Genomic DNA, 26,056 nt, shown 5'->3' with positions numbered 1-26,056 from the left:
CACGGAACCAAAGTCAACGGAGGACTTGATGTGAGTGATTGTTCTCCTCCGAGCCCTGTCTCGCGCATCTCCCGTCAGCTCCGAGGCTTCGTAGCCCGCCGCAGGTGTGGCGTTGGACCAATTGAAGCTGCATATTCGACCCTCCTGCCTGTCTGGGAGCGCGCTTCCAACCATGGCACAGCTCGACCGCCTCATCCGAGGCTACCTACTCTTACCGGTCACGTACAGCAGGGCGAGGCTTCCGTTCGCCAACAGCAAAAGAAGATGGTGCGGCCATGTACCTTATTCTGGCTATTAGGTGATCTTGCTACGGTCGTATTCATTGTATATGAATGGGTAGTGATGGCCATTGCGCAGGAGTCTACCACGCTTTACTCTTGAGTGCAGCCGATGAAAAGCAAAGTAGTTTCGCAATGGCCTGCAGACAAGTCCGGCTACCAGCGAAAGAGCCGTGTTGCTGGGGAACTAGGTAGCACACCTGGTCCAGATAATTAATCAGGTGGGTATTGTCCGTGGACGAATCTGGATGAGAACAATAAGAGACTGAGTGTGGATGTCAACAAAGACCTTTACTCGCCCCGATGATGTCCGGCCCGGCGACGCCAAAGTGGAAAGGAGCTCTGGCCAATCTACATAGTAGGTCAATCCAAGCGCTGAACTCCAAAGCATCCCCTGTTATTTCCATATTGGCGCAACTAAGACGACTGTGCTAAACAGACCTCTCTTACCCTATGCTAGTCCGGCGAGCTCACCACCAGTGCTCCTGTGAAATCCATATTCCACGTCTCGGTAGAAGCTCGGTGGTGGAACCATCATCTCGCTTCGAGAATCTGCTAGTCAGTAAAAAGTTGATGCCTCAGTATGTCACCTTTTGGCCTTAGGCTGAAAGAGGCTTGAGCAGCAGACGACGTGAGCTCCTGCGACTGATGACTTGATGACCAAGATGCCCATCATTTGATTGGCGCTTTGGTTCCCAAAACTAAAGCCGAAATCACGAGCACACCTGCCATGTGCTACCGCCCGCCGCAATTCTGAGGTCCCGCAAGCCTCCAGCGCTGTCTCCAAACATGTCCCAGCTTCCATCCCATCCCCACTTGCGTATCTCTTCTTTTCCAACCACCACACTCCCTCCCCCCCCCCAAAAAAAACTGACGAACCTCCAGCGCGACGCTGCATCACGCCCATCCCGTCCGAGGCCTAGGATTACTGTATTCATCGAGATTATCATCGTACACTGACGAACATCGTATTCCTCCTTCGAGGACCGCAAATGTCCGACCGTGGGTGAAATCAAATCAAGTAGTAGACCGTCGACGGCTCCTGCCACTTGAAAATCTCCTCTGTGACCTCCTTGGACGACTCGTCAAAAGGCGTCGCACGCTCTGTCCGTACAAAGTAGAGAGTCAACCAATTCAGGAACTCGATCCATTCGTACCTTTAGAGTGCTGGCCCGCGACATATTGGGATATTTCTGCCTGCGCGTTCTGTAAAACAAAATACACACAAAAGTTGTTGATTGAGGGAAGGAGCGACCGGGCCGTACCTGCCTGATTTTACTCTAGGAAAGAGTGTGGCGCCTTCTCTTGTTGACTTCTTCCACTTTCTGGACGTCGCGTACCTACTTGCGCTCCCAGTAAACCTCCTTCTGAGCAACCCTTATTGCAGGTCGCATATCCTTAGCTGCTGGCACTTCGTCTGTTTTGCTGAGAGCGCCTGCCCACCTCCACCATACAAACCACTTCCCAATCGTACTTCGCTACCAGACACATTCCTGAAGAAAACACCACAGTCGCCATCGCCATAGTTGCTCGTCGCCCTGCAGAATGGCTGCCCCGACTTCTGCTGCCGCCGCTGTGGCGGAGCTAGAAGCCGCCCTCGAACCCATGCAGAATTATAAGGCGCCTGGTGTCACCGGAAATCGCATTGCTACCATAACTACAATCTGTGTCGACAACATCAAGGTACGATATGGTATTGAACGCAGCGTCTCATCTCACTGCCTAGTGAAGAAGTACCTAGACTAACCTCTGAACTTTCTCTGTAGAATGAGTCGGTCCTCATCCAGAAGTTGTATACCACGTTCAAGAAGTTTTCTGCCCCATACAAGCTTGGAGTCCTCTATGTGATAGACTCTGTGATGCGCAAGTGGCTTGACAGAGCTAAACTGCACGGCCAACCCGTTGATGGTTCTGCCGATGATGGAAGCTTTGGCGCTGGTTGTCACCGAATCACTGGCCTCATGCACACCCTCATCAGTGACCTGGTACAGTTGCGCCTTGAAGGCCAAAAGGTACGCATCAAAAGTTGCAGCTTTGAAGCACCCTCCACTACAATGTTTTGTAGTCGCACTTCTCGTGATGATTTCGACGTTGATTGGGATGCCTTTCATCCTTCATCCTTTCACCTTTCTCACACTGGAGAATGTAAGGATGGACGTTTGAGACTCATCTAGACACGTTGATGAGCGTCTATGTTCTCTTTGCTCACCGTTGACACTGATGACAAACTGCTTACACTGTTTCCATTTGTGTAGGAGAAATTGCTTAAGTTGCTCGAGATATGGCGTAGAGTCCAAACTTTCTCTCCTGACGTCCTCGAGGATTTCCACCAGAAGATTGAATCTTCGCCTGACCCGAGTATGTCATCCTGCCAGATAACCAACAGCCTCTATCGATCCCGTTGTTCAAGTATAGGTTCATGTCATGCTGACTCCTTTGCCCGTTCAGTTCAGTCCTACACGCCTGAGGGTAGTCCCCCACCAGGCTTGGTCGAGGCCATGGGCTACAGATCCAATCCAGTGGCTGCCCCCTCTGCTCAAGCCCCGGCTGCTGATGCTAACAGCATCATCGCCAATCTGGCCAAGCTTACTCAGTCCGTCCAGAGCCAGAATGATCCTCAGACACAGGGCTACATTCAGCCGCAGCATGGCGCGCAGAGTCAGAATAACGGACATGGCCAGAACTTCGACCAGGGTCACAATTACAACCAGGGCCAGGGCAATAACCACACTCAAGCTGCTTACAGCCAGCCTCAACGCAACGTACAGTCTCCCGTCCCAACTCAGACTCAGACCCCGGCAGTGCCCCAGAACTTGCAAGACTTGCTCTCTAGACTCCAAAGTTCCACGCCTCATCAGCAGCAGCAGCCGCCGCCTCCTATGCCTCCCGTCAACCAGCTCCATCAAGCTCCGTACTCCGTTCCTCCTTTCCCTGGTGGAACCCCTAACCCAGCGGCTCCGTACGCATATACTCAAGGCCAAAACCAGGCTCCTCCTGTCGGACAGCCGTTCCCGGGAGCTGTGCCTCAGCTTCCACAGGTCAATGCCCAACAGATGGCTTTGATCCAGATGTTTGCCAATTCAGGGCTTACCGCGGATCAAATTACTGCCGCGCTTGCGGCCGTGAGCAACCAGAATGGCGCTGCTTTTGCGGGACTCACTGCCCCCACGCCCTCGACCACATCTGCCCAAGCCCCCATCGCGTCTCAGAGCTACTATACCAACGGTCAGGGATGGGGCGGTCCCGTTCAGCCCAGCGGCAACAGTGAACAATCTCGCTACAACGATGGCGTTCGATCCCCTAACAGATATCAAGGCCGGTCCCGGTCCAGATCGCCCGGTCGCCGCTGGAACTCTGGCGGCTCTTCTCGCGGTCGTGACAATGGCTTCGACCATGGACGTCGCTCCCCCGATCGAGACCGTCGTAATAGTAGAGAGGGCCGATATGGCAGCGACTACCGTCAGCGTAGCCCGCATGGGAGCCACAGTGCTGCTCGCGGTGGCCATGGTGACTCTCGCCGCGGCTCGGACGACAAGTGGGTCGACTATGATCGTAATCTGAAGTCCGGCCACATCAAGGTTCTGAGCCGCACGCTGTTCGTCGGCGGTGTCAAGTAAGTATAGCCGGAATAAGGGCACTTTTACTCATCGGGACGTTGACTGATAATCTCTGTAGCCAATCTGAGCACGAGCTTCGAGCTATTTTCAGTCGATTTGGTCAGGTCCAGACTTGCATCGTGAACAAGGACAAGCGACATGCTTTCGTCAAGATGGTCTCCCGGGAGGATGCTGTCCATGCCAAGGATGGTATGGAGATGCGTGCCAATGGAAACATGCCCCAGAATGATGATGAGGCGCAGCTGAGAGTAAGTCTTGCTAGCCCACTGTTCACCACTCTTCTCAACTAACACAATTTAGACCCGCTGGGGCGTTGGTTTTGGTCCGCGCGACTGCAGTGACTACCGTACTGGCGTTAGCGTCATCCCCATCAACAAGCTGACCGAGGCTGACCGCAAGTGGATGTTGACTGCCGAGTATGGAGGTAGTGGCGGTCGGCCCATCGAGGAGGGCATGGTCGTTGAGGAGCCCGATATCGAGATTGGCAACGGTGTTTCCTCCAAGGCCATTAGCCGCCGCATGCAGACGGACAAGAGCGGTAACCATGGACCTCGTTCCACTCGTGGCGGTGGACGTGACGACAGCCGCGAGGACCTCGGTCGCTGGCGCCGTAGCCGTGACCGTGATCACCGCCGCGACGACAAGAAGTTCTCTTCCGCCAATTCCCAGCCGCTTCCGCAGCAGTTCCCCTACGGTATCGGCACCTTGCCCAACGGCATGCCGGCGTACCCTCCCGGCTTCGCATTCCCGGCCGCCAAGGATAACTAATCTTCTCCTCCGCGACCTCTCAGATCCGTAACCGTTGTATATGGAAGGGACACTGGATTTGCTCTGTATTTCGACGTCTTTTGGACCTCGCGAGCTTTGGCTTTGGCCTGTCATAATCATGGATGCGCATTAGCCCGGCGTTCATATGGGAAAGGAGGCAAGGATATAAGGGAAAAGGAAATACCCACATCAAAAGTACTGAGCTCGTTTGGAGAGGAAGGGGTTGGATCAGGACTCGTTTTCGATACCCACGCACTATGATGCCATCGCAATTATGCTGGCTTTTGGGCTGAAGGGTTGGTAAACTGGTTCTTGGTTGTAAGGTCACTTCACTCGAACCCCCTTTGTAACGTAAAAGAAATGGACTTTATGAGTCTAAATCTGATCCCGTGCAGCTTGGTGATGTCGTGATGATCTGGACTACATTTTCGTTTTCTGTAAGTAACACAATTGCCCATATGATTATTGATGCAAAGAAAAGCCTGAACCCCCTGATTTGACCACCAGTTAACAGTGAAGGAATCAACTCGGTGCACTGGGGATACTAGGTACAACACATGCAACTGAAACTCAAAGCGTTCGTTGCACGGAGTGCTGCAAGAGGGAAACCTGTGTAAAGATGCCTGAAATTGGGTAACATGGTGCTTGTCAGGCCTAACTTGCCCCGGTGCGCCCTCTCCTGATGTCTGATAACTCGAATTTCTCGTCGGGGCTTTCCCTACTAGAGCCTAGCTTGACACACAGGCTAATGGGCAGTCCGTTGGAACTTGGAAAGGCGTGTGGGAATGCGGACTGTACGGCAAGTAAAATAATGATGGGCATCAGTGTACAATAATAGCACAGTTGTTTGGCTCTCCTCTAGAGGAGGGCAATGACCTTGATGCCCAAGCAGGAGCGAAGCCAGCTGGAATCATACGTAACCGTGATTCTGGTCTCACAAAAGAAAGAAGGGTCAGTGAAGTAATTGTCTCGGGTCTCTGAGTACGTCATTGCTGGTACTGAATACATTTTGTGCAATGACGATGATGCCTGGTCGGTGTAGATGTGCTTTACATCCTCTATTGCCACGAGGCAGTTTGTGTATCTTGAAAAGACATTCCGTCACTTCCTTAGTATTCGCTATAGAACATGCGACGCGAGGAGGGAAAGGGGGGGGGGTTAGGGCAGTATAATATAGACGGCAGTTGTTTACACAACACAGCTGTCTAACATAAGTAAAAGACATACATCATTAAGGCAGTTTACATCTAACACTAGCAGCTTTCGACGCCTAGATCGATGCACACTATCTACGCATTTAAGCATCGAATTGATTCGAAACTGCGTCCTATCTAGACATCTAAGAGATCTGGAGAGGGTATTATATAGCGAATGTGATTATCTTAACGGAGACCCCAAATCTCGTCTCAACTACGACTCGAAAGTAGAGACCAAGGTAGAGAGTAACTACTTCCGTTCGACCCTATCTTACAACTCGATAATGATAGGAAGATCGCCACTGTGGTGGGATAGTTAGGTAAAGGACCAGGCTAGTTGAGGAGCCAGGGCTGCTGATATCTCCTACCTTAGACTGCGAAATGCGATTAAGCTGCGCAAAGTCCTTTTATAAACGTCACAATAGCACGCTCGCTCGAATCTAAACTAAAGCGACCTGCGATAAAATTATATCTAGTGATTGTACAAATTGTATTCGACAAACTCTTTTTTTGTGTTTTTAAGCAATTCTTAATCTAAGGAATAATCCTTTCTAAGCTATGTTTAGTATTATTTGGGTACTATAAAGGCTTATTAGCTTAGTAGTCGATATATTTTCCTAATTTTATTAAAGAAATAATAAGAAAGCCTTTCCTTTTAACTTCAAGACCTAGGTACATCGCCTATCTAGTAACTGTAGTTAATAGTTTTTATCAGCAATCCCATTATGAGGAAAATGAGAAGGCTGAGGTTTTCCTACGCGAGTTTAGTGTTAGTTTAAGGTCGTCAGTCTTGGTATTCATCTAATGGATTTATCTACGTCCTCTCAGCCTACAAGGACCATAAGCTACCAAAGTAAGCTCATATCAAACAAAGGCTATATCAGCCCTCTTCTGAAACGTATCCTCTTCTTCTTCCTCTTATTCACTTTGAGAGCGTAGCCCAGATGCTTTTATCTAGGTCGACTTCCTCATGTTCGAAATCCCAACCCTCATCGTAAATAGGGTCATCAATGTTGACTTGATCCATGAGCAGGTCGAGCTTGGTCATATCGTCAAGCCTATGCAGATCCAAGTCCCTCGCCACGTTTTTCAAATGCCGAACATGCAGGACGGCCGATCCCACGTCATCGAGCGGCCGGAGGCGGGCGACCCTCAGCGACTTGCGACGAAACTTCTTCTGGTTCTCCTGCTGTTCCTCTTCGACTTTAGCCAACAAAGGTTGCGATATATCGCCCTCAAAATGGGATCTGGGGCAGTAGAGGCCTAGGGTGGAATACGCCGGCCCCTGGATGACGCCGACTGTGGCATCAGGGTGACGGATGAGCTGACTCGTAGAGAGCATTTTTTGTCCCCTTTCAACTCCCGTTCTAGGCTCTTCTTGATTCTGAGTTGGTGCCGGGGGATCGGCATGCTCGATGATCGGTATCGGACGGCGTACAGGACGATAAGGTCTCATGCCTGGTGCTATCGGAGGGAGGACGAACTTCGCTGGAGGCTCGTCCTCCTTGTTCAACGATAGGAGCATCACTCGACCACTGGCGTCTCCAATAACTAGCCTCGAGTAGCATGGGGAGAAAGCTCCGCATGCTATAGCTCCAGGAGCTTCCAAAAGGTCCCGGACTAGGGGCTGCCGCAGGTTGCGTACGTTCCACACCTTGACTACTCCGTCTGATCCGCCTGTATAGAACCGGTCCGCCGTGGTTCCCCAGGCCGTAAATTTGACACCCACGTCCGCTTCTTCTCGATCTCCGTAGAAATCATCGATTGGCTTCTTATGCCGTAAAGCGTGAATAGGTTTGTCGCCTCGCGAGGTGTCCCAAATGTAGACTTTGCCATCGGTACAAGCCGCAGTCACATATGAGCAGAGGACGCTATTGGGCTTGATGGTAAGCTCGTTAATATCCTTTGCTGGGCAGTCCAGGCACTGCATCTCGCTGAAAGCAGTCTCCCCTTCGGGTGTCAAGCTAGGCCGGAAGATCCGAATCTGAGTCAGAGTCTTGTCGTCCACCATCAAGCCGGCCGGCGATGTTGCCACGATGAAGCTTGGCAGGGTAGGATGCCAAACCACCTCAAAGACGTTCTGTGTAGATGCCGTCATGACCTTGATCTTTTCGCCTGTAAGGCAGTTCCAAAGGCATATCTCGCCTGTATTCTTCTTCTCAACCGGAATGTCGTTATCGTCCCCGGTGAAGCTGCGGGGAGAGTAGCCAACGAGGAGGAAGTGTTGCACGCCTTGAGCTAAACCCCACTGCATCGTGGCAGGGAAGTACGCCCATTTCTGGGTTGCCGTTGTCTTCTCATCGCCTTCATCCCAAGCTCTGGCGCCTGTGAATACCTGGTAGGGGCTTTGGGACACGTTGTCGTTATCAACGCGGTAGACTCGGACAGCCTGAGTGGGCACATCAGCAGCGGTAGCTACCATGCCAGATTCATGCTTAGAAACAACCACAAAGTTGACGTTGCCCATGTGGGCCCAAGTGCCCAATGCCTCCATCTTTGCTCCTGTATCGTCGACCTTCCAGACCTTGACAGTTTTGTCGAAACTCGATGTGTAGGCACGGTCGTTGATGCGATCATAGTCGGAAGACACGACAGAAGAGTAGAGCCAAGGACTCTGGCTCTGCCTCATTGCCTCTGTTGAATTCTCGCCCTTCTCAACGATGGGCCGTGGGATCCTGTGATCAGGAAACGCCTTAAGCTGACCCAGTGTCGTTGAACAAAGCAGAAGGTTGCCGGGCTTGTTGTACTGCTGGTTGTGGGAATCGGAATGGGCTGTGGCACCGCAGATGACATTGGTATCCGAAGTCCAGACCATTGTCATAATGTCACCGGCGCAGCCCACCCACTCTGCTCGCATCTCCAGATCGTCTTCGTGTGCTTTCCTAAACTCATCGGTGAAGTTGATGTGGCGACGCATCCGGCCAAAGCCTCGGTTGCCGTCGATTTCTCGCGCCAACAGGAGCGCAGATATTTGACTAGTGCGCTGTGCCTCGCCTTGTTTGTCAGACTCGTCCACTTCCAACGTCAGCACCTTTGGATACCGAGCCGGCCTCTTGTGCCGATTGGCCAGCTCGTCGAGGAAGTTCCGGATCGCTACATGATCTCGCTGCACAAGCGTTCCCTTGAGCTCAATCTTGGGCGGTATGTCCGTGAGTAAGTCAGGCCGCTTTCTCAGCATCTTGCCTAGCTCTCTATCCGCATCGCTTCTTCGTTTGTTTTTGACCTTCTTGTCACACATGGCCCGCACTGTTCTCCGCACGTCATCCATCTCGTCTGGGGTGAAGTCGACGTGGAAGGGGAGTGGGCCCAGCGCCGCAGCCGCGGGTACGGTTCGAACAAGCTTGGAGGTACCGCGAAGAATCGTTCCACGCTCTTCAGTTGTGAGGTACGGCCGCCGCGGCATATTCATCCAGGCCACTTTGGCCTTGCGGCCTGGAGTCGTTGCGGCCTTGGCTTGTAAATCGTGCGCCTTCCATGACTTGAAAGACCTGGCTTTCGCCCTCGTTCTGTAATTTGTCGACGAAACGGTGACGTTCGGGGGTTCTACGGCCTGTGATTGAGGCTTCGTTTGAGGATGCGTCGTTGCCGGCCGCGATGGTGGCCTCTTTGGGGTCGAGGGGGTTCGAGAAGGAGCAGCCAGTCTGCTGCGGTTCGCCGGGAAACCGTTCGGGAGCAAGGGTATGGGGATGGCGAAGGAGCTGTGAGATAAGTGGCGACGCGGGCCGCGCGGTGCTGGTTTGTAGGTGGGTGGAGGCTCGATCTGATATTTCTGAAGCAAGTCAGCTACAGCTCGCGTCTGCCGTTTGGAGCGCATGTGAAGGCTGGGTCTTACAGGTTGCATGCGATATGCTTGTACCAGATTACGGGCCTGCTTTGCTAGCTCGACGACCAGACTTTGAGGGAGGAGGCTTCCGTTTCGAGTTGGATTAAACCCGGGGAAATTTTGCGCGTTGCGGAGAAGATCGCTCATCACCTGTAGCCTCAGTGTTAGGAGTGCGCTTCAGGGGAAAGGACGATATTCTGAGAGTGCGTCTACTTACCTCTTGGGCGATTTGTGTGACCTTGAACTTATCCGCTGGGAAACAGGCCAGCGCCACATCAACATATGGCTTAACCTGCGCATTTAAGCTAGCGATGAGTTCCCGCGGGTTGCGATCAGGCGGGAAGCCACCATCGTCTCGTCGCTGCCTCTTCCGAGGCGGTTCGGTCTGCTCAGGGCGTGGGCTGCCCGGTGGAGTATCGTCGTCGAGGGTGAGGTCGATGAAGTCGGCGGGCTCCTTGATTGTCAAATCAATCAACGTTGACGTGGGATTTGTCGTTCCTTGCGGAGTCGCAAACATAATTGCGCTCCTCTGAGGACATGGACGCGTTGGCCGAGGGAAGGTTTCGCTAGCGCGCGTAAATTGATCTTCTTCGGACTCGAAGTTCGTCAAGTCACAGTTAATTAGGATAAAGGGTGCTATAACCGGAGCCAACAGAAGTGGATCAGGTGGAAGTGATAGGAAAAGTGGGTCCACATATCTTCCTGAGGTTTGAAAGGTTTCTGAATGTCTGAACAGTCTTATGTAATTATCTTATATAATATTTAGTTTCGTCTTTTAATAATTAAACCGTAAAACGCGAGTAATTTTTATAACTATTTATTTATATATTTTTCAAATAAGCCGCCGCTTCATGATAATTTAAATCAAAGCAATAGTTAACCGAAGTTTTAGTATATTTAAATCGTGTTTTAATAATGATTCACAAATCATTCAAAATTAATAAACTGGTTTTATTAACTAATCACCTTGTTTTTAATACGTGGAATGGCTTTACAGACATCTTGAAAAGGAAGTAAGTATTTGCAATGGCTCTAAGTCGTTCTTTGCTCATTAACACGGAAACCTCGCGTCTTTTGAGTAACGTATTAAACTCCTTGGGCTTTTGCAAACCATGATCCCCAAACCCCAGCGAAACAATTTGATTCCTTTTAAAGCTAGGAAATATCCGAAAAGACCAAAGACTTGGTCTAGAACAACTTAGCGCATGCCCACATTGAACGTCGCGTAGGATGTTTCTTATAGGATGAGCAAAATGACCTGATATCCAACGCGCCCCTTGCGTATCATGGACACTGTCCCGAGGTAGTTGGTGGGGGGTGGGGGGTGGGGGGGTGGTAAAGATACCGCGTCACTCAGCCATCGCATCTGGCGTGAACGGCTGGTGCTCAAGTGGAAAAGTCTAAACGCGCTGGCAGAATGGCCAATTGAATGGCTAAAGAAAACGATTAAATTGAAAAGTCCCTCCATCCCATCGCTTGCCAGCGGGAGAGCGCTTTTGGCTTCGGAGAGTTTCGGCCCCGCAGCTGCCAATTGTGCGACGTCACTCCGGGCTCACATCGGAGGTGTTCAATATGTCAATGGGCTTATGGTATAAGCTAAGAAATGCTCATGGTAGTTCAATATAGTCGGTTGCGAACCTAGGTGCCAACGAGAAGTATTACGCGTAAGATTGTCTTGATCACTAAGGTTCTAAATCTCACTTCACAGCCGGGTCAGATATGGGCGTTGTTTTCCTACGTGCACAAGCGTTCTCTTTTCCTCTTGTCCTCTTTTCCTTTTTCAAGTGCCTTCTGAAGTAAAGGAAAACCGACTTAATTGAATAACTCTATAATCAAACATATGCGTTAAAGCAGCACATAAAGTATGAGTTCGCATGAAAAAAGTTCTCGATAAAAAAATCTTTACTATAGCAGTTTTACGCATTTTTCTGCATTTTCTCAATATATAGTGAACTTGAAACTCTAGAAAGCCAACAGATCATCTTCTATAGTACAGTATTGCCCGCCTACGTGTAAAACGACATCAACCAACGCCAATCCTCTCACCGAAGCCCTCTAAAGCTTGGCCTTGGCCGTTGGCTCCGCGTTGACCTCTTCGTACATCTGGTCGATTTGAGCCCTGAACGCCTTTGCGGTTTGTGGTCTCTTCAACTTCAGACTGTTCGTGACAAGTTAGCGAAGATTCGTGCTTAGTTTCTATGGTGTTCACTTACGTAGGCGTCAGTAGCTCGTTCTCGATGCTGAATGGGTCGATGGTGAGGTAAACACTGCGCACACGCTCGTAGCTGTTGAACTTGTGTTTCCGGCCAATTTTGTCAAGCTCTGCAAGCAGCGCCTTCCTGACTTTCGGGTCGGCGCCAGCTGCCTTGAGTGCTGCGACGTCGGTTTTGTCGATGGTCTTCTTCAAGATCTTGCTTGCAAATGGTGCAAAGTTCTCGGGATCGACACCAAAGACAGCAACGAGTGATGACTGAGCTGGATCACCGTGGACGTATGCCATGGCCAGCAGGCTGCAGCTACCCAAGTACACATTTTCGATGCGCTCGGGGGAGATGTACTCTCCTTGCGACAGCTTGAGCACATTCTTCTTGCGATCAACGATCTTGAACCGACCCATGTTGTCGACCTCGGCAATATCTCCAGTATGGAACCAACCATCGGCATCAAGGGCTTTACTTGTCTCCTCCTCATTTTTGTAGTACTCCTTGAAGATGCTGGGGCCACGGAGGAGAATCTCACCACGGGGATATGGCTTGTCTGTGACAAAATAGTCGAAGTCGGGAACTGATTCCAGGCAGATCTCGTTGCATGAGGCTGGCGGTCCAATGTTACCCAGGGTAAAGTCGCCCTTCAACTGAACAGTCGAGACGGCGTACGTCTCCGTCAGGCCGTATCCCTGCACGAAATGATTTCCGAAAGCTGCGCGCAAGAACTCGTGAACGTCAGGGTCCAACTGAGCGCTACCGCTGATCATGCTGTGTGCCTTCTTGAGGCCGACAGCAGCGCGAACCTTGGGGGTCCAGATTCTGTCGTATAAGAAGTGAGAATTGCTTGCCTTGCCAACCGGCTGCTTCATGTTGGCCTTCTTGGTACTGACAACCTGGCGGGACAGGGATCCCTTGACACCATCAGCCTCGATCGTGGCAGTTCGGATGGCTGAGTTGAAGCGGTTATACAGTCGGGGAACAGACATGAACCCTGTGGGTTCGAGAATCTTCATGTCGTCAACCAGTCCAACAATATCGCCACGGAAGAAACCGATGGAAGCGCCTTCGGCCAGGGCAGTTTGGTCCACCATTCTTCCGTAGATGTGAGCCAGGGGCAGATAAGAGATGTGCACGTCCTTGTAAGTGACGGTGCCGGCGGATCTCGCAGCGGTGAGGCCAGCGACGGCATTACCGTGGGTGAGGACGACACCCTTGGGCATACCGGTAGTTCCAGAGGTGTAGTTGATGGTGACATAGTCTGTCGAGCGTGGGGGACGCATAGGACGACCGGACTTGAGACCGAGCTCCTCTACGCCAGCCATGGAGTAGATCTGAATGCCATGTTGGGAAGCGATGCCGTTCAGAACGGACAGCTTGGAGTAGCCAGCCTGCTCGCCGTCATCCAGGGAGTCAAGACACACGATGAGCTTGAGGGATGGAAGGCGTGGGGCAAGCTTCAGCAGGACAGGGATGTGCGGCAACGAGGTAACTACGCAGGCCAAATTGGCGTGGTTGATAATGTATTCGGTCGTGTCGGGGCCGAGCGTCTCGTAGAGAGAGACTGTGAAGAGAGATTGGGATGCAGCACCAAGATCTAATTTCTTCGAGTCAGTATGCGGTCAGGGCCTCCTACTTGGCATGTGACGGCCAACCTACCAGCAATGTGCCACTCGGGACGATTTTGCGACCACAGACCGACACCGTAGTTGTCACTGGTGATGCCAACTTTGTGGTGAATCTCGATCAGGCCGGCGCCGAAGTTCTTGCGACGCTCGGCAACCTCGGCATAGGTAGCCCAGGTGTACTTATTCTCCCAGTCCTTGGTCGCCGGGTTCCATCCTCGGTGACCCAAGCACTTCGCGTTGGGTCGCTTCTTGGTGGCCTCCTCAAACAGGTCGTGGACGGTCTGGACGGCGGGATCAAATGTGGACAGCAGAGGACCGTCGCGGAAGCGCCAATGGCGGTAAATGGCACTGCGGCCTTCCTTCTCGGAGCCTGGAATCGGAACTCCATAGGGCGAGCCAGGAGGCGGCGGGTTGGCCAGCTCCTGTATGTATGCGGCGGTGTCTTTTGTGGGAGCCATGTTCGCAGCGACAGCGAGAATCTGTGGGGGAGTGCTGGCAGCCGGGGACTGTTGGTTGCGTCGCTGACGGGCGATCTACCCAGATCTCGCTGCTAATTCGTTTGGGGGCGACGGTGCAGATGTGGCGCGAATGAGCAATACTTGACGCTGGGAGCCCTGAGACGAGATGTATGAGAAATATGGGATGGTAGAGGTAGAGGTGGTATATATGTGTCGGGACGAAAAAGGATTTAAAAAGAAAATGAAGTAAACAGAACCAAGCAGTCCGAGGAGATTTAGGAAAACGGAAGGGGGGGCTGTCAGTTCTTGTTCACGGTTTAGCTACAACTCGAGCCAGGTGCGCGTCGTAGCTACTTCGTACGGGGGACTCGGTCGTCGCTGCTTAGCCTTGAAGGTGCAGGAAACGGGGAGACGATCCAATGAGCGAGGCCGAGTTTTGGAGCGTAGGCCGAGGCACAACCGCAGAAGTGCTCAGAATGGCGAGGGTGCCACTCAAGGTCCTCGGCAACCCCAGATGGTGAGTGCGCTAAGAGAGCACCACGGCTGTTGACGGGCGCTGATAGGCTCCAGGGGACTCGCCAAGGGGGGACGCCGGACTCAGTGGCTTGCGGGGGCGCTGGGGGGTTGGCCGCGGAGCTGAAGCTGGGGGTTCTGGGTCGGAGATTCGCAAAAAAACGGGGAAGGTTACCCCGTGGTTCCCGTCATGACCTCACCGAAAAGTGTCCACGTGGAGGAATGCGTCTGCTGTTGGCCGTATGGCCATGCATTTAAAGTGAGTGAACGCCAAGCGCTCGCGACACCTTGGCAGTATTTTGAGTAATAAATATGACGAGCATGTGAGTTACACCAGGCTCTCGATATCTGACCAGGCTTGAAGTTGCGACATCCCCCTGTTCCAAAGTTCAGAAGCTTTAAAACTGTGGTGACATGTTAACGGGGTTATGCACAAGTGGGAGGCTTGGTGCAATCCCCCAGCAAACGGGAATCAGTCATCAACCATCCACTCTTCACAGGCAGATCCCAGCCGACTACGGAGCTGTCGTTCATCACTTCCCTTGAGCTTTGAATTGTGAATACCAATCGAAATCCAATGCTTCGGGAGGCCATCGTCTTCAACCATGGATATGAATTTGATATAACTGCTGTACTTCATTGCCAGCTATGTCAACCTGTCGTTGTAATTTCCTATTCGTGTACTCTCTGAGAAGACGAAAAGTCTCTACACGAATATGACTAGCCAGATTTGTCACATGCCAGAGTTGGACTCTCCGGTCCGGGCGTGGAACCTCTGTCTTACTCTGGGGGCGGAGGTCATTGGACACCCGTACCCGAAAGGGCCGAACAAGTCCGGGTCCCACCTGCTACGAGTCTGCCCGCCTTTGACGCCACATCAGCGGAGAGTCAAAGTCGCAAAGACAAGATGCCGAAGTTCTGCCAGCATTTTATCCGCGCGAGCTTCCGGTTCCCTGTTGGACGGACAGCAAACGGTGAATTCGGAAGTGCTCGGCCAAGCTGAGCATGTAATGCCAATTTCCTGTCCAAGATCTTGTCAACACAGAGCTGGCTAAGCCTTGGTTTGCCTTTCATTAGTTTCGAAAGTTCGTCTTTGAGTTTTCCTGCGATGAAGACATGCAAACTCTGGTAGACGTGGTAGCTTACCGAGTCCAGGCGCAAAAGCATATTGCACGTCGTAGGCCAACGTTGCCAGCAAGGCGACGAAGCGGAAGGTAGCGCAGGATACAAGGTTCTGGCAACCGAGCCTCATGATGCTGGTATAGGGTGTTCCCCCTAACATCAACATCAACATCAACGTAGCCTGAAAATGGTATTTCCGGCTGACAGCTGAATGGCATACATCGGCTGAGGGTAGTCAGGCTGACGACAGCTTTGACGTGTTACGTGTGAGAAGAAACTGATCATACAGAAAACGGCTCTGGCGGAACTAGAGAAACACAAAACAAGTGTCTATGTTTTGGATCACGTCCGATGCTCGGGTACCGATTACATGCTTCAGCGGCACAAGTCCTGGGATGACTCGCATGGGCTTCGGCATGACACGGCGTAGGCCAGTTGTTCTTTTCAGACCGCAACTTCTGATAGTCTCAGAGACACGCAAGAGTCAGGGTCCCGTGACAAAGAGAGGAAGACGCGGCCAGAAAGCATTGAGGCCAGGCTGGTGTCAATCATGTCATTGAATGGTCCGCACCATGTGACCGGGGTATGAGCTCCGTGGAAGGTTTTCGATTCTTCTCATATGAATGCGCAAATGCGCTTCTGTAGATATTCCAATTGAAATAAGAACATCCAGATCAAGTGATAGAGCCGGCTGCGAAATCCATTTCCGGAAATCCAGCGGGATCTTGTTGTTCAGATAGACTAACACAGCACGGTCCTGAGCAGCTCAGAGTCGAGGGTTTTCCTTTCATGAGGCGAAGGGTAATTTTGGTGCAGATGTAGTGATCAGGCGAAATCCATATGCTCTGCCAAGAAGTTCGGTGCTGTGTTGAGGCTCCACGGGTGGCACAAATGGGCTCTCTGATGGCGGCCAAGAGTCTGGAGAGCGTCCGATCCAGTGCCAATATTACATGGGAACTACATACAGTCGGCATCCAGGGTTAAGGATGAACAGAGGGTTTCAATGCCCAGAAAATTCAAGCCTTTCTGACATGCTGGCGAGGCGAAGCTTAGGTAGAGAAGCAGTTTCGAGGCTGGCCAAGTCGGCAGAGGCAGCTGCTGTCACACTAGTCGTGGGACAGGCTGGGGGGAGGGGCGGAATGATCCAGTGAGAAAGATTGCGCAAGGCCCTACAGAGGAGGGAAGATGTGTCAGCAGAAAGCTGCAGGAAAAGGGCACGCCAAGAGGTGAAGAATCTAAGGTGTCAATGGAGGATCCTTGGCACTCTGAGTATCGGACTGAGTCTGGGAGCAGGTTGTGCGGCGTCTCAGCAGCTTTTTTAAGAACAGCAAAGTGTGGTGCGGAGGGGAGGACGAAAGAAGCGACGACGACGACTTTGGGCATGCAGTCGCCTGCAGTCGCCTGCATTCGCCTGCATGTCCCCGGTTTCCCGCGTCGGTAGATGACGGGAGGCCCCTGCGGATGATACGTGAAGCCCAGATGTCCACACCAGGTGGCGCCTGCATGTACTGTCACCCTCAAGTGCCGTGACAAGCGTGGGTGCCTCGTACTTGGCTGCTGCTGTTTTGAATGTCCTCATTGAGAAACTCGGGCGGCACCCTTAGCGTTGCAACGTCCGCTGTCCCGTTTCTGTTGTAGATCCTCCAGGGTACTTGGCTTGCAAAACGTCCATGATCCCTCTGGGCCTCTCCTGATTGCTTCAAGTGCTTCAGAGGAGCACTCGCCAGCCTTTACTAAGCAGTAGGCACAAAGCACGTCGCGGCAAGAGTAGGCCGTTGCTCTTGGCTCTCTCTCCCTGCCGGCCGCCCCAAACAGACTTGACAGGGGGTATGGCAATCCACAAGCCGCCCGCTAAATGGAAATCTTGAGGGTCTCGAAGGAGGCAGGAAAGGGTAGACCTGGTAGCGGGGAAACAAGATATTACGTTCGGACATTTTTTTCTGTGTCCGTATTCCCATCTGCCTTTTCTTTGTAGTTTCCACCAATTTTCATTACCCTCGTATTTGTAGTCGCAAATGTGAACCCAAAGTAGCAACCCAGCAAAGCCAGGCAAAGTCTGGCCAACGCCCAGCTCCAACTTCCGTCCGCTCTTTTATTACCGTGGGTCATGACCTGTCTTCTTGCTGCGTTCTGTCAGGTGACTCTGGTCCCAATTAGTTTCAACACCCACAACACGAGATGGCCCGTCTTCGAAAGTTCGGTGACACATGCTGGGCCCCGGGCGAATCATGCTTGGCATCTTGAGACTCGCTGCTCTTCAGCCTCAAACCCTCCAAGTCCGGAGCCTTTGGCCTGCAGACTCGCGCACCTGCACCACGCCAGTACGCAGATTCGCAGACACGCTACATTTCCGCTGCGCTGTGTTCCTCAATCCGAAGATCTCGCTTCAGCCTTTCACCTCAAGTCTCCAAACCCACCCACACCCGTCGCTATTACAACTGGCCTAATGAGGTCGGGTGAGGCAAGGCTCTGGTTTGTCTCTACTGGTAATTCGCATCGGTGCAGCAATGCAACGTTAATTTGGCTTTCACGGTTCCAAGCCTTCGCCCAAAATCGCCGTTCCTGCATGACGAGGCTCTCTTTTGGGCTCTTACTCATGTCTAGAGTTGAAAGAGCATTGCCTCCTACTCGCGTCGTATCGCCGATCAACTCCCCCCATGGAACCCAGTTCACGTCTTGTCGTCCGACAGATGCGTGTGCGCGTCTCCATCAAAAACCGCTCACTGTAAACGTCACCCCTTCGATGTACCTTGAGCATGCCACGAGGCCAGCGCCAGGGAGAGGGTGCACAGAGCCTCAAGCTACCACGTAACCAACATCCCAAGCCGTCCAGCCAAACACGACAGCACTACTGCCAGCGCCAAGCCGAGAGCCGGCATGAAGAGGAGGCTCTGTTGATCTTGTGCTGGGATTGGTTCATGGAATTTCTGGGGCCCTGCTACACACCATCTTCTCGTCTGGATAGCGCATGGCGACGGCCCAGGGGAGTCCCGTTTCAGATGCATTTCAGAGGTCTAAGGCCGTGCATCACCCAGCACCAACCCGACCCATGGGTGTCCAGTGATGACTAGAGCCGCGACTACATGTTCCGCCTCTCAAACACTCAGACAGGGAGATATGGGACTGCCCAGTCCATACAAAAGCAAAAGTGATTTCCCCTCTTTCATGCCCTGGCTCCTTTTCTTTGAACCTTTTCCCGCTCGACCGTTCCACCGTCTTATTCTTGCCAAACTTCCTTCTTCACTTCTCAACAGCGCACTGGGGGCAGCTTAGACTTATCTACCATACAATTCCTTCTCTCCTTACTCTTTTCTTCATTCTCTTGACGAACCTCACGAATCTACTTTTACGAAACGATCACGAAAACCGATAAGATGGGTCTTATTCTTCCTCTCCGAATTGTCCAGGGCGTTCTGGCGTTGGTCATCCTTGGTCTCTCGGCCTTTGGTACGTGATGGGAATATCGAGAACTTGGCAAATCACGGTGGCTAGGGTTGAAGAACTTTGTGCTGACCGTGTGCTTGCAGTTGCCAACTGGTACAACATGGACACGATGACTTCATCCCCGTCCCAGATCAACTTCTTGGTCTTTGTCCCGCTGTGGTCTTTCATTTCGATTGCCTACCTCGAGCTTGTGCCCAAGTTCGCTCCTAGGGGTGAGTCACTCTACCCAGAAAATGAGGCTTTGCCGAACAAGGCAACTAAACCACTCTTAGCTTCTCATCCCTGGGGTGCTGTTGCCTTCGAGCTCCTCAACGTTCTCTTCTATTTCGCCGGCTTCATCGCTCTCGCGGTCTTCCTCAGCAAGCTCCTCTTCTGCCGTGGCACCGTGTGCGCTGCTGCCCGCGCCGACACCGTTCTGGCCGCCCTCGAGTTCTCCCTCTGGGCCGGCACTTCCCTGCTCATGATCAAGGATGTTTTCAAGACGGGGTTCCGCAAGCCCAGCGCCGCTGGCCCCCCTCCTCAAATGAAGGAGTCTGCGTAAGCTACGCTGACTCCTTCAAGTCTTTCCACGTTGCAATCGAGGAGCGCAGACGTGAGGCATCGGTGGAGCTGATCAGAGCTAAGCGGATGCCATTGTGGGACCGGAAGAGCGAACGAAAATCCATCTGGGAACTCGACCAGAGACGCATATACGGCCCGGGATTTAGTGATGTGAACCTCGTCTAGATGACTGGTTCATGAAATGGAATTGGGGAAGGAACAGTAGTGGATGTGTTTGATGTCATTGGGTTGACACTGGCCAGGTATACCGGAAAAGTGCGTGAATTGGATATAGTCGGTTTTGGGTTGGTCATTACAAGAAGGACGTAGACGCTCTCCGTATTATTACTTTTCTATAGGCTGCGGTCTGTAGTCTTTCCTACCCATAATCTCTTAGTCTTGTTCACCCATTACCGTCACGTGCTACTCGACATTGAAGCTGAGAAAGGGAGTTTCTTGGTCTTACGTGGGGTGACAATATATTCATGATTCCCTCAAGGAGAACCTTGTTAGCATTGTTGATGCTGCGTTCTGGTACGATACTATTGCTTGAAACCTCGAACAATGATCTACAACTAAAACACGGAATAAGAGAGGAGACAAACGGGGTGGCCAGCGCCTATAGTTACGTCTCTGGTCCGATTGGACACGCTGCCGCGCTACGTTGTATTCCATTCACACTACACATTCGTGAGTGGTGGAGTGGATAGTCTGGTGGGGTGCATTCATTGACTGGGCGTCCTTGCCAACCTGCCAATTATCGGGGGGTTGAGTTGGGCGAGCGGCACTTCTTGTTATTGGTTTCATTAACATTTTCATGCCCTCCAAAGCATCGCGAATAGGACCGCCCCTTTTCTGAAATTCTATTCGAGTAGCCTCCTTGTGTTATTTACATCCTACCACGGCATGTAACGTAAACACACTAGTGAGTCTGACCGGATATTTTTAGGGTTATGTTTCTGTCGTCAGCCAAACTCTTTGTACACCGCAGTAATTAAGGTCTCTGGCCTGCATTCCCTGGCCCTGCCAAAAAGAAAAACTGACTGCTGTTGTTGGTTGATATTCCCAACTACAACCGTTTGACAGATCATCGTGCGTTTCCACTACTTGGAGCTTTGTTCTTGAAGCGACAGCCGTTTTCGGGAAACGGTTCGACCTGTCAAAGGATTTATCCACAATTCACCTCTGAGTCTCACGAGGCCACGACCGATAACCGCGGCCGCCATTGTGAGCCGTGGGACCCGGTTGAGGTGAGGTTGTCGGGGGTGGAACCGTTCCTTGAGGCGGCCAACGATGTCTTGTGATCCCCCCAAAACACCACCAGTATCCCCACATCGGAGCCAACGCGCATTCGAGAAAGTGTTTCAATTTTCCATATATCAGCCTTGCCTCGTCAGTCTCGGTCAGCAAGAGATAAGTATCTCACCTTCAAACCGAGGTCCTGTCGGAAAAGAAGCACAGGACCTCCCATCTCAAGGCACTCGGTGAACCCTCGGCCGGCAACCAAACCGAGCCAAACTTCTCCAGGTCACGGTGTGGGTCTTTGGGTTTCCTGCCCCTCCTTTGGTGCCATTTGCCCCGCAAAGTGACATTTCGGCGTCGATTGCGTGCTCTGGCAAAGACCCATACCCGTTGCCTAAATCGGCGCTCTCTGTTCGCGCAACAACATCAACATCACCTCATATCAGCGATGAGGGCCTTCAGCTAGCCGTTGCTGCAGCATGGTAAAAGACGAAAATGTGACAAGCTCTCATTTGTCGACGGATCAAGCTGTTAGACATCTCTTTTGGACCCAATTGGCTATTCTCGAGCTACCTTGTAGCTATCGACGGGATTTGGAGGGGTCCCCCCACCATTTGAGAAGTGATACCTTACTGTTTCTTCCCTGAGAGGTTGGGATACCTAGACAACTTTTTCTGCCTTCTCTGTCCCTGGTGACCCTCCTCAAAAGGCCCAGAGGTAATTGTATACAACACACAAATTCGACCTATGGTGTCATATCCCCTCAATGGCATCATCGTAGCTAGCCCGATTTCTCTGCCTCTCTTACTGGAAAGCCCCTCCCCCTCCCCTCTTCCGTGTTCTTCCTCGCCGTTGCGTACTCCGTTGCCGGCCCGTCTGTGTCTCTCTTAAGCGCGTCACCGTCCCGTTGCTCTTCGTCTCTGTTCGCACACCTAACGAGGAAAAAAAAAAGCCCGTCCCTCCTCCCTCATCTCTCCCGTGCCTCCAAATCATCCTCATCCGCATACGCATTCTTTGCTATAGACGAAAAGAAAGTCAAACTCAACAATGGCTGAGGAACTGAGCAAGAACTTTGAGACTCTCCAGCTCCATGCGGGGTATGTACGCGCGCGCTCTCCCTCTCACAGAGTATTGCCCACCACCACTACCACAGCAAACATGTCCTCGGGAGGCAAATAACCTTAGCTTTGGAGCCGTTCGAGACCTGACGTGAAAACTGTTGCATCCTGTAGCCAGGTACCCGATCCTACCACGAATTCGCGCGCTGTCCCCATCTACGCGACTACGGTGCGTAACCTTCCGACGTCAACGAAGCTCTCCGCGAGCGTAAGCGCAACACCGTGGGAACTGACAGCAGATCAACACGTAGAGTTTCACCTTCGATGACTCGGCTCACGGCGCGAGGCTCTTTGGCCTCAAGGAGTTTGGCAACATTTACAGTCGTATCACGAACGTACGTCGCTCTCCTATGAATAACCAACTTCTGTGCCAACCATATTGTCCAAAATGACTGACCGGACCGCTCCATAATACAGCCTACAGTAGACGTCTTTGAGAAGCGCATCGCCGCGCTCGAGGGCGGCGTCGCGGCCCTCGCCACATCCTCCGGCCAGTCCGCCCAGTTCATCGCCATCAATGCCCTCGCCCACGCCGGCGACAACATCGTCTCCACCTCGCTGCTGTACGGCGGCACCTACAACCAGTTCAAGGTCTTCCTGCCCCGCCTAGGCATTCACACAAAGTTTGTCGACGGCGACCGCGTAGAGGACATCGCCGCCGCCATCGACGACAAGACCAAAGCCGTCTACGTCGAGAGCATCGGAAACCCCAAGTACAACATCCCCGATCTTGAGGCGATCGCCAAGGTTGCGCACGAGAAGGGCGTCCCCGTCATTGTAGGTCCCTTCTCCCCAACACCGCCACCATATTGCCGCAATGCACCGGGAAGAAGACGACAGCTAACACTGGACCCCAGGTCGACAACACCTTTGGCGCGGGCGGCTACTTCATCCGCCCCATCGACCACGGCGCCGATATCGTCGTCCACTCCGCGACAAAGTGGATCGGCGGCCACGGCACCACCATCGCTGGCGTCATCGTCGATAGCGGCAAGTTCAAATGGGACAACGGCCGCTTCCCCCAAATGACGGAGCCCAGCGACGGCTACCACGGCCTCAAGTTCTGGGAGACGTTCGGCCCCATCACCTTCATCATCCGCGCCCGCGTCGAGATCCTCCGCGACCTCGGCGCCGCCCTGAACCCCTTTGCCGCCCAGCAGCTCATTATCGGCATCGAGACTTTATCGCTGCGCGCCGAGCGCCACGCGCAAAACGCCCTCGCCCTCGCCAAGTGGCTCGAGGCCAGTAAGTACGTCAGCTGGGTGTCGTACCCCGGCCTTGAGAGCCACCCGTACCACGAGACGGCCAAGAAGTACCTCAAGCGCGGCTTCGGTGGTGTTCTCAGCTTCGGCGTCAAGGGCGGCGGCGAAGCCGGCAGCCAGGTTGTCGACGGCTTCAAGCTCATCTCCAACCTTGCCAACGTCGGTGACTCCAAGACCTTGGCCATCCAGTAAGTTGCAATCCTCGAGGACGAGAACCACAGCAGCAGCTCTCTCCCTCGCTCTCGAGAAATGGTCTCATTCGCTGACTGTCACAAAAGCCCCTGGACCACCACCCACGAGCAACTGTCCGACGAGGAGAAGACGAGCTCCGGCGTCAGCGAGGACCTTATCCGCATCTCGGTCGGCACGGAGCACATTGACGACATCATTGCCGACTTTGAGCAGTCCTTCAAGAACGCCTCCTCCAGTTCCACCACGGGTAAGGCCGCCCCGGCTCCTGAGACCAAGCAGGACGACGCGCCCCTCGCGCCGTAAATCAGCGAGACATGAGAAATAGACCAAGAGGTGGGGGGGGGGAACGAGAGACTTCTCTCCCTTTGTGCTTGTTGGCCCGCCTCTGATGGTTGGATACCCCTTCTCTCCGAGAGTACCCTTCATGGAAATGCGTGTGCCTGAATGATTTTCTGCTTTTTTTTTCATGTACGAGAAAGAATACCCGTAAATAAAGCAACTTACGATCTTGTCTTACACGTCGTCTTGAATGTGAGAAAAACCCGAAACGCCACCATGCTTGAATGCCCTTGCCGTTCCTCGTGCAACGAAGATCAGACACAATGTTGATCCAGTCGTGCCGTGCCTGGCCAGTACAGACCGGATCCGCGTCCGCTGTTGACAGTGCGCAGATCTCACATCAGCCATGCCTCGTCCAACCTAGGTCCACAAGACACCAGCAAGCGGGTGACAAACAATTGATACACACTACCTACCACCAAACTCCTACGATTGACCACTGTCTGGACACCCTCATGATTACTAGTATTCATCAACAAATTTCTAACCAGTAATATAGAAGTGATTATAGTGCGCCTGACATGATGTTTTTTCTTGATTTTAAAAGCGCTTAAAGTCGAATGATTGGTTAAAGGGGAAACACGGTTTTTGGGTGTGGTACTGTGTAACAATTTTTTTTGTCACCCGCTTGACCAGGTACTGAAGATCAGGAGGAAATGGGCGCATGAAGAAGAATGCCTCATGATCCTCTCCTCCGATAAGAGAGTGTGTAGTCAGCCCATTAGCTCCCCCGTGGCAACTCACCCCAAAGCACGCATCGAAATGAAACGTGCCGACGCCACAAATTCCTAGTGGGTGGCGCGCTGGTTTAGTGTGGACATGCAACAAATGTTGCCGTTGCAGTGCGATGGAGACAAGAGTCATTCGAACTCGACTCAAGGCAGATGCTCTTGTAAGGTGACATACTGCCCATTCTGCAAAATATACCTTACCGTGAGGTAGAATGGGAAACGTGCAGGATTCCAACAAGGTCTGTGGTTGTAACTAGGCCATCCCGTCCCACCGGCGCCGGTTGCTAAAAAACCCGCGAAAAGCTCAACTACCTACAATGTAAGTAAAGCTGGAATGGGCGGGGACCCAAGCCCGGCGGGGTGATGTTCACCGTCTCCACCTCCGGCGCGCCGTAGACGACCGGTTTAATCCGTCAACGAACTCTGATTGGCCGCGAGAGGTTCGCCCTCTCAACGACCAACGCCGTTCTGTCTTGTCTGTGCGTGTCTGTCCCACCCTATCCAACAACCGCAAGCTCCCATACCACGGCCCGGCGATTCAGCTATATCCTCGACATCCCACCCCGAGAACCTCACAAACCCTTCCGCCGTCAAACCTTTTTTTCCCTTCCTTTGGTTACCCGCGCCCCTTTAACTTGTCGTTTACATCTAAAGGTCTCCATCCTCCCGCCACTAAAGAATCTCTTTCGACCCCCTCGAAATCTTGATTCCACCGCCTACTGCCCATCACCAAAAGGGGAAAAAAATAAAATAAACCAACATCACCATGCGCCTCCTCAACTCCCTAGCCCTCGCGGCAACAGCAGCCCTCCAAACGAGCAGCGCCCTCGCCGCTTCCCTAACCCTCTCCGTCCCCTCCTCTCAAGCCCTCCCGAACCCCTACACCCTCCCGCCCTCAACCCACGCGACGCTCTCCACCCTCGGCGCCTCCTTCTCCGCGCCGTTGTCGGTCAAGAACACCTTTGTCTTCTACAACCTCACGGGGCCCGGGTCCTACCTGGTCGACGTCCACTGCGCGACCCACGCTTTCGCGCCCTTACGCCTCGATGTCGCCGCCGACGGCGGGCTGGCTGCCTGGGAGACGTACCGCGGCAACGACTGGGATAACAAGGGCGAGGTCTACGCCTCCAAGGACTTTGAGGGCGGCGGGAAGGGGTTCGAGGTCCGGGTTCTCGGTCAGAAGAATTACTTTGTCGAGAGGAGCAAGTGTAGGTTTTTGTCTCTCTCTCTCTCTCTCTCTCTCTCTCTCTCTCTCTCTCTCTCTCTTTCTCTCTCTCTCACTCTCTTCCCTTTTTCTCTATATTTCTCTCTCTATTTATATTTCTTACATGTTATGTGTACTCTCTATCTCTCTAGTTCTGAGTCTTAATATCTATTTACTTCTCTTCTCTTCTCTCTGTTTATTTCTCCGATCCTGCACTATTTTACAATTTATATGTATATATCAGAGTAGTGTTGCTCGATTCTGAGCTATGAGCAATATAATGATAGAAGCAGCCCGCTCCTCCAAAAAAAAACGACTGCCTAAACTGAGTCTAACCTCACCATCAAAGTATCCATCCACTCCGTCGTCATGAAACC

At 52.5% G+C, this 26,056-nt stretch overlaps 6 protein-coding genes across 6 annotated transcripts, besides 1 other annotated feature; 4 read left to right on the top strand and 2 right to left on the bottom strand.

Annotated features, from left to right (window-relative positions):
* Positions 1 to 1,823: 1,823 nt before the first annotated feature.
* Positions 1,824 to 4,663, top strand: CORC01_02123 (RNA recognition domain-containing protein; the record flags this gene model as incomplete). The annotated part of the gene is made up of 6 exons (XM_022613774.1): positions 1,824 to 1,961; positions 2,045 to 2,290; positions 2,534 to 2,636; positions 2,727 to 3,891; positions 3,954 to 4,143; positions 4,196 to 4,663. 6 exons carry the CDS (start codon positions 1,824 to 1,826, stop codon positions 4,661 to 4,663), a joined length of 2,310 nt encoding a protein of 769 aa, XP_022479568.1.
* Positions 4,664 to 6,781: 2,118 nt separating this feature from the next.
* CORC01_02122 (WD repeat domain-containing protein) lies at positions 6,782 to 10,199 on the bottom strand (the record flags this gene model as incomplete). Its single annotated transcript, XM_022613773.1, has 3 exons — positions 6,782 to 9,628; positions 9,692 to 9,832; positions 9,900 to 10,199. 3 exons carry the CDS (start codon positions 10,197 to 10,199, stop codon positions 6,782 to 6,784), a joined length of 3,288 nt encoding a protein of 1,095 aa, XP_022479567.1.
* Positions 10,200 to 11,737: 1,538 nt separating this feature from the next.
* On the bottom strand, positions 11,738 to 13,972 carry CORC01_02121 (AMP-binding enzyme; the record flags this gene model as incomplete). The annotated part of the gene is made up of 3 exons (XM_022613772.1): positions 11,738 to 11,840; positions 11,896 to 13,483; positions 13,546 to 13,972. 3 exons carry the CDS (start codon positions 13,970 to 13,972, stop codon positions 11,738 to 11,740), a joined length of 2,118 nt encoding a protein of 705 aa, XP_022479566.1.
* Positions 13,973 to 17,207: 3,235 nt separating this feature from the next.
* Positions 17,208 to 17,279: a sequence feature (Short protein (CORC01_02120, OHF02425.1) was converted to a misc_feature.).
* A 1,702-nt stretch (positions 17,280 to 18,981) lies between these two features.
* Positions 18,982 to 19,777, top strand: CORC01_02119 (uncharacterized protein; the record flags this gene model as incomplete). Its single annotated transcript, XM_022613771.1, has 4 exons — positions 18,982 to 19,054; positions 19,135 to 19,263; positions 19,324 to 19,588; positions 19,642 to 19,777. The coding sequence occupies 4 exons, from the start codon at positions 18,982 to 18,984 to the stop codon at positions 19,775 to 19,777; spliced, it is 603 nt and encodes a 200-aa protein (XP_022479565.1).
* A 2,103-nt stretch (positions 19,778 to 21,880) lies between these two features.
* CORC01_02118 (O-acetylhomoserine aminocarboxypropyltransferase/cysteine synthase) lies at positions 21,881 to 23,708 on the top strand (the record flags this gene model as incomplete). The annotated part of the gene is made up of 6 exons (XM_022613770.1): positions 21,881 to 21,930; positions 22,066 to 22,159; positions 22,203 to 22,286; positions 22,369 to 22,728; positions 22,809 to 23,401; positions 23,492 to 23,708. The coding sequence occupies 6 exons, from the start codon at positions 21,881 to 21,883 to the stop codon at positions 23,706 to 23,708; spliced, it is 1,398 nt and encodes a 465-aa protein (XP_022479564.1).
* Positions 23,709 to 25,241: 1,533 nt separating this feature from the next.
* CORC01_02117 (uncharacterized protein) lies at positions 25,242 to 26,056 on the top strand (the record flags this gene model as incomplete). Its single annotated transcript, XM_022613769.1, has 2 exons — positions 25,242 to 25,683; positions 26,029 to 26,056. Coding segments are annotated over 2 exons (470 nt in total), but the record flags the coding sequence as incomplete, so codon positions are not given.

This window comes from Colletotrichum orchidophilum (assembly GCF_001831195.1).
Source record: "Colletotrichum orchidophilum strain IMI 309357 chromosome Unknown Scaffold_12.1, whole genome shotgun sequence".
Classification (NCBI taxonomy): Eukaryota; Fungi; Ascomycota; class Sordariomycetes; order Glomerellales; family Glomerellaceae; genus Colletotrichum; species Colletotrichum orchidophilum.
This window is presented reverse-complemented; position numbering and strand designations above follow the sequence as displayed.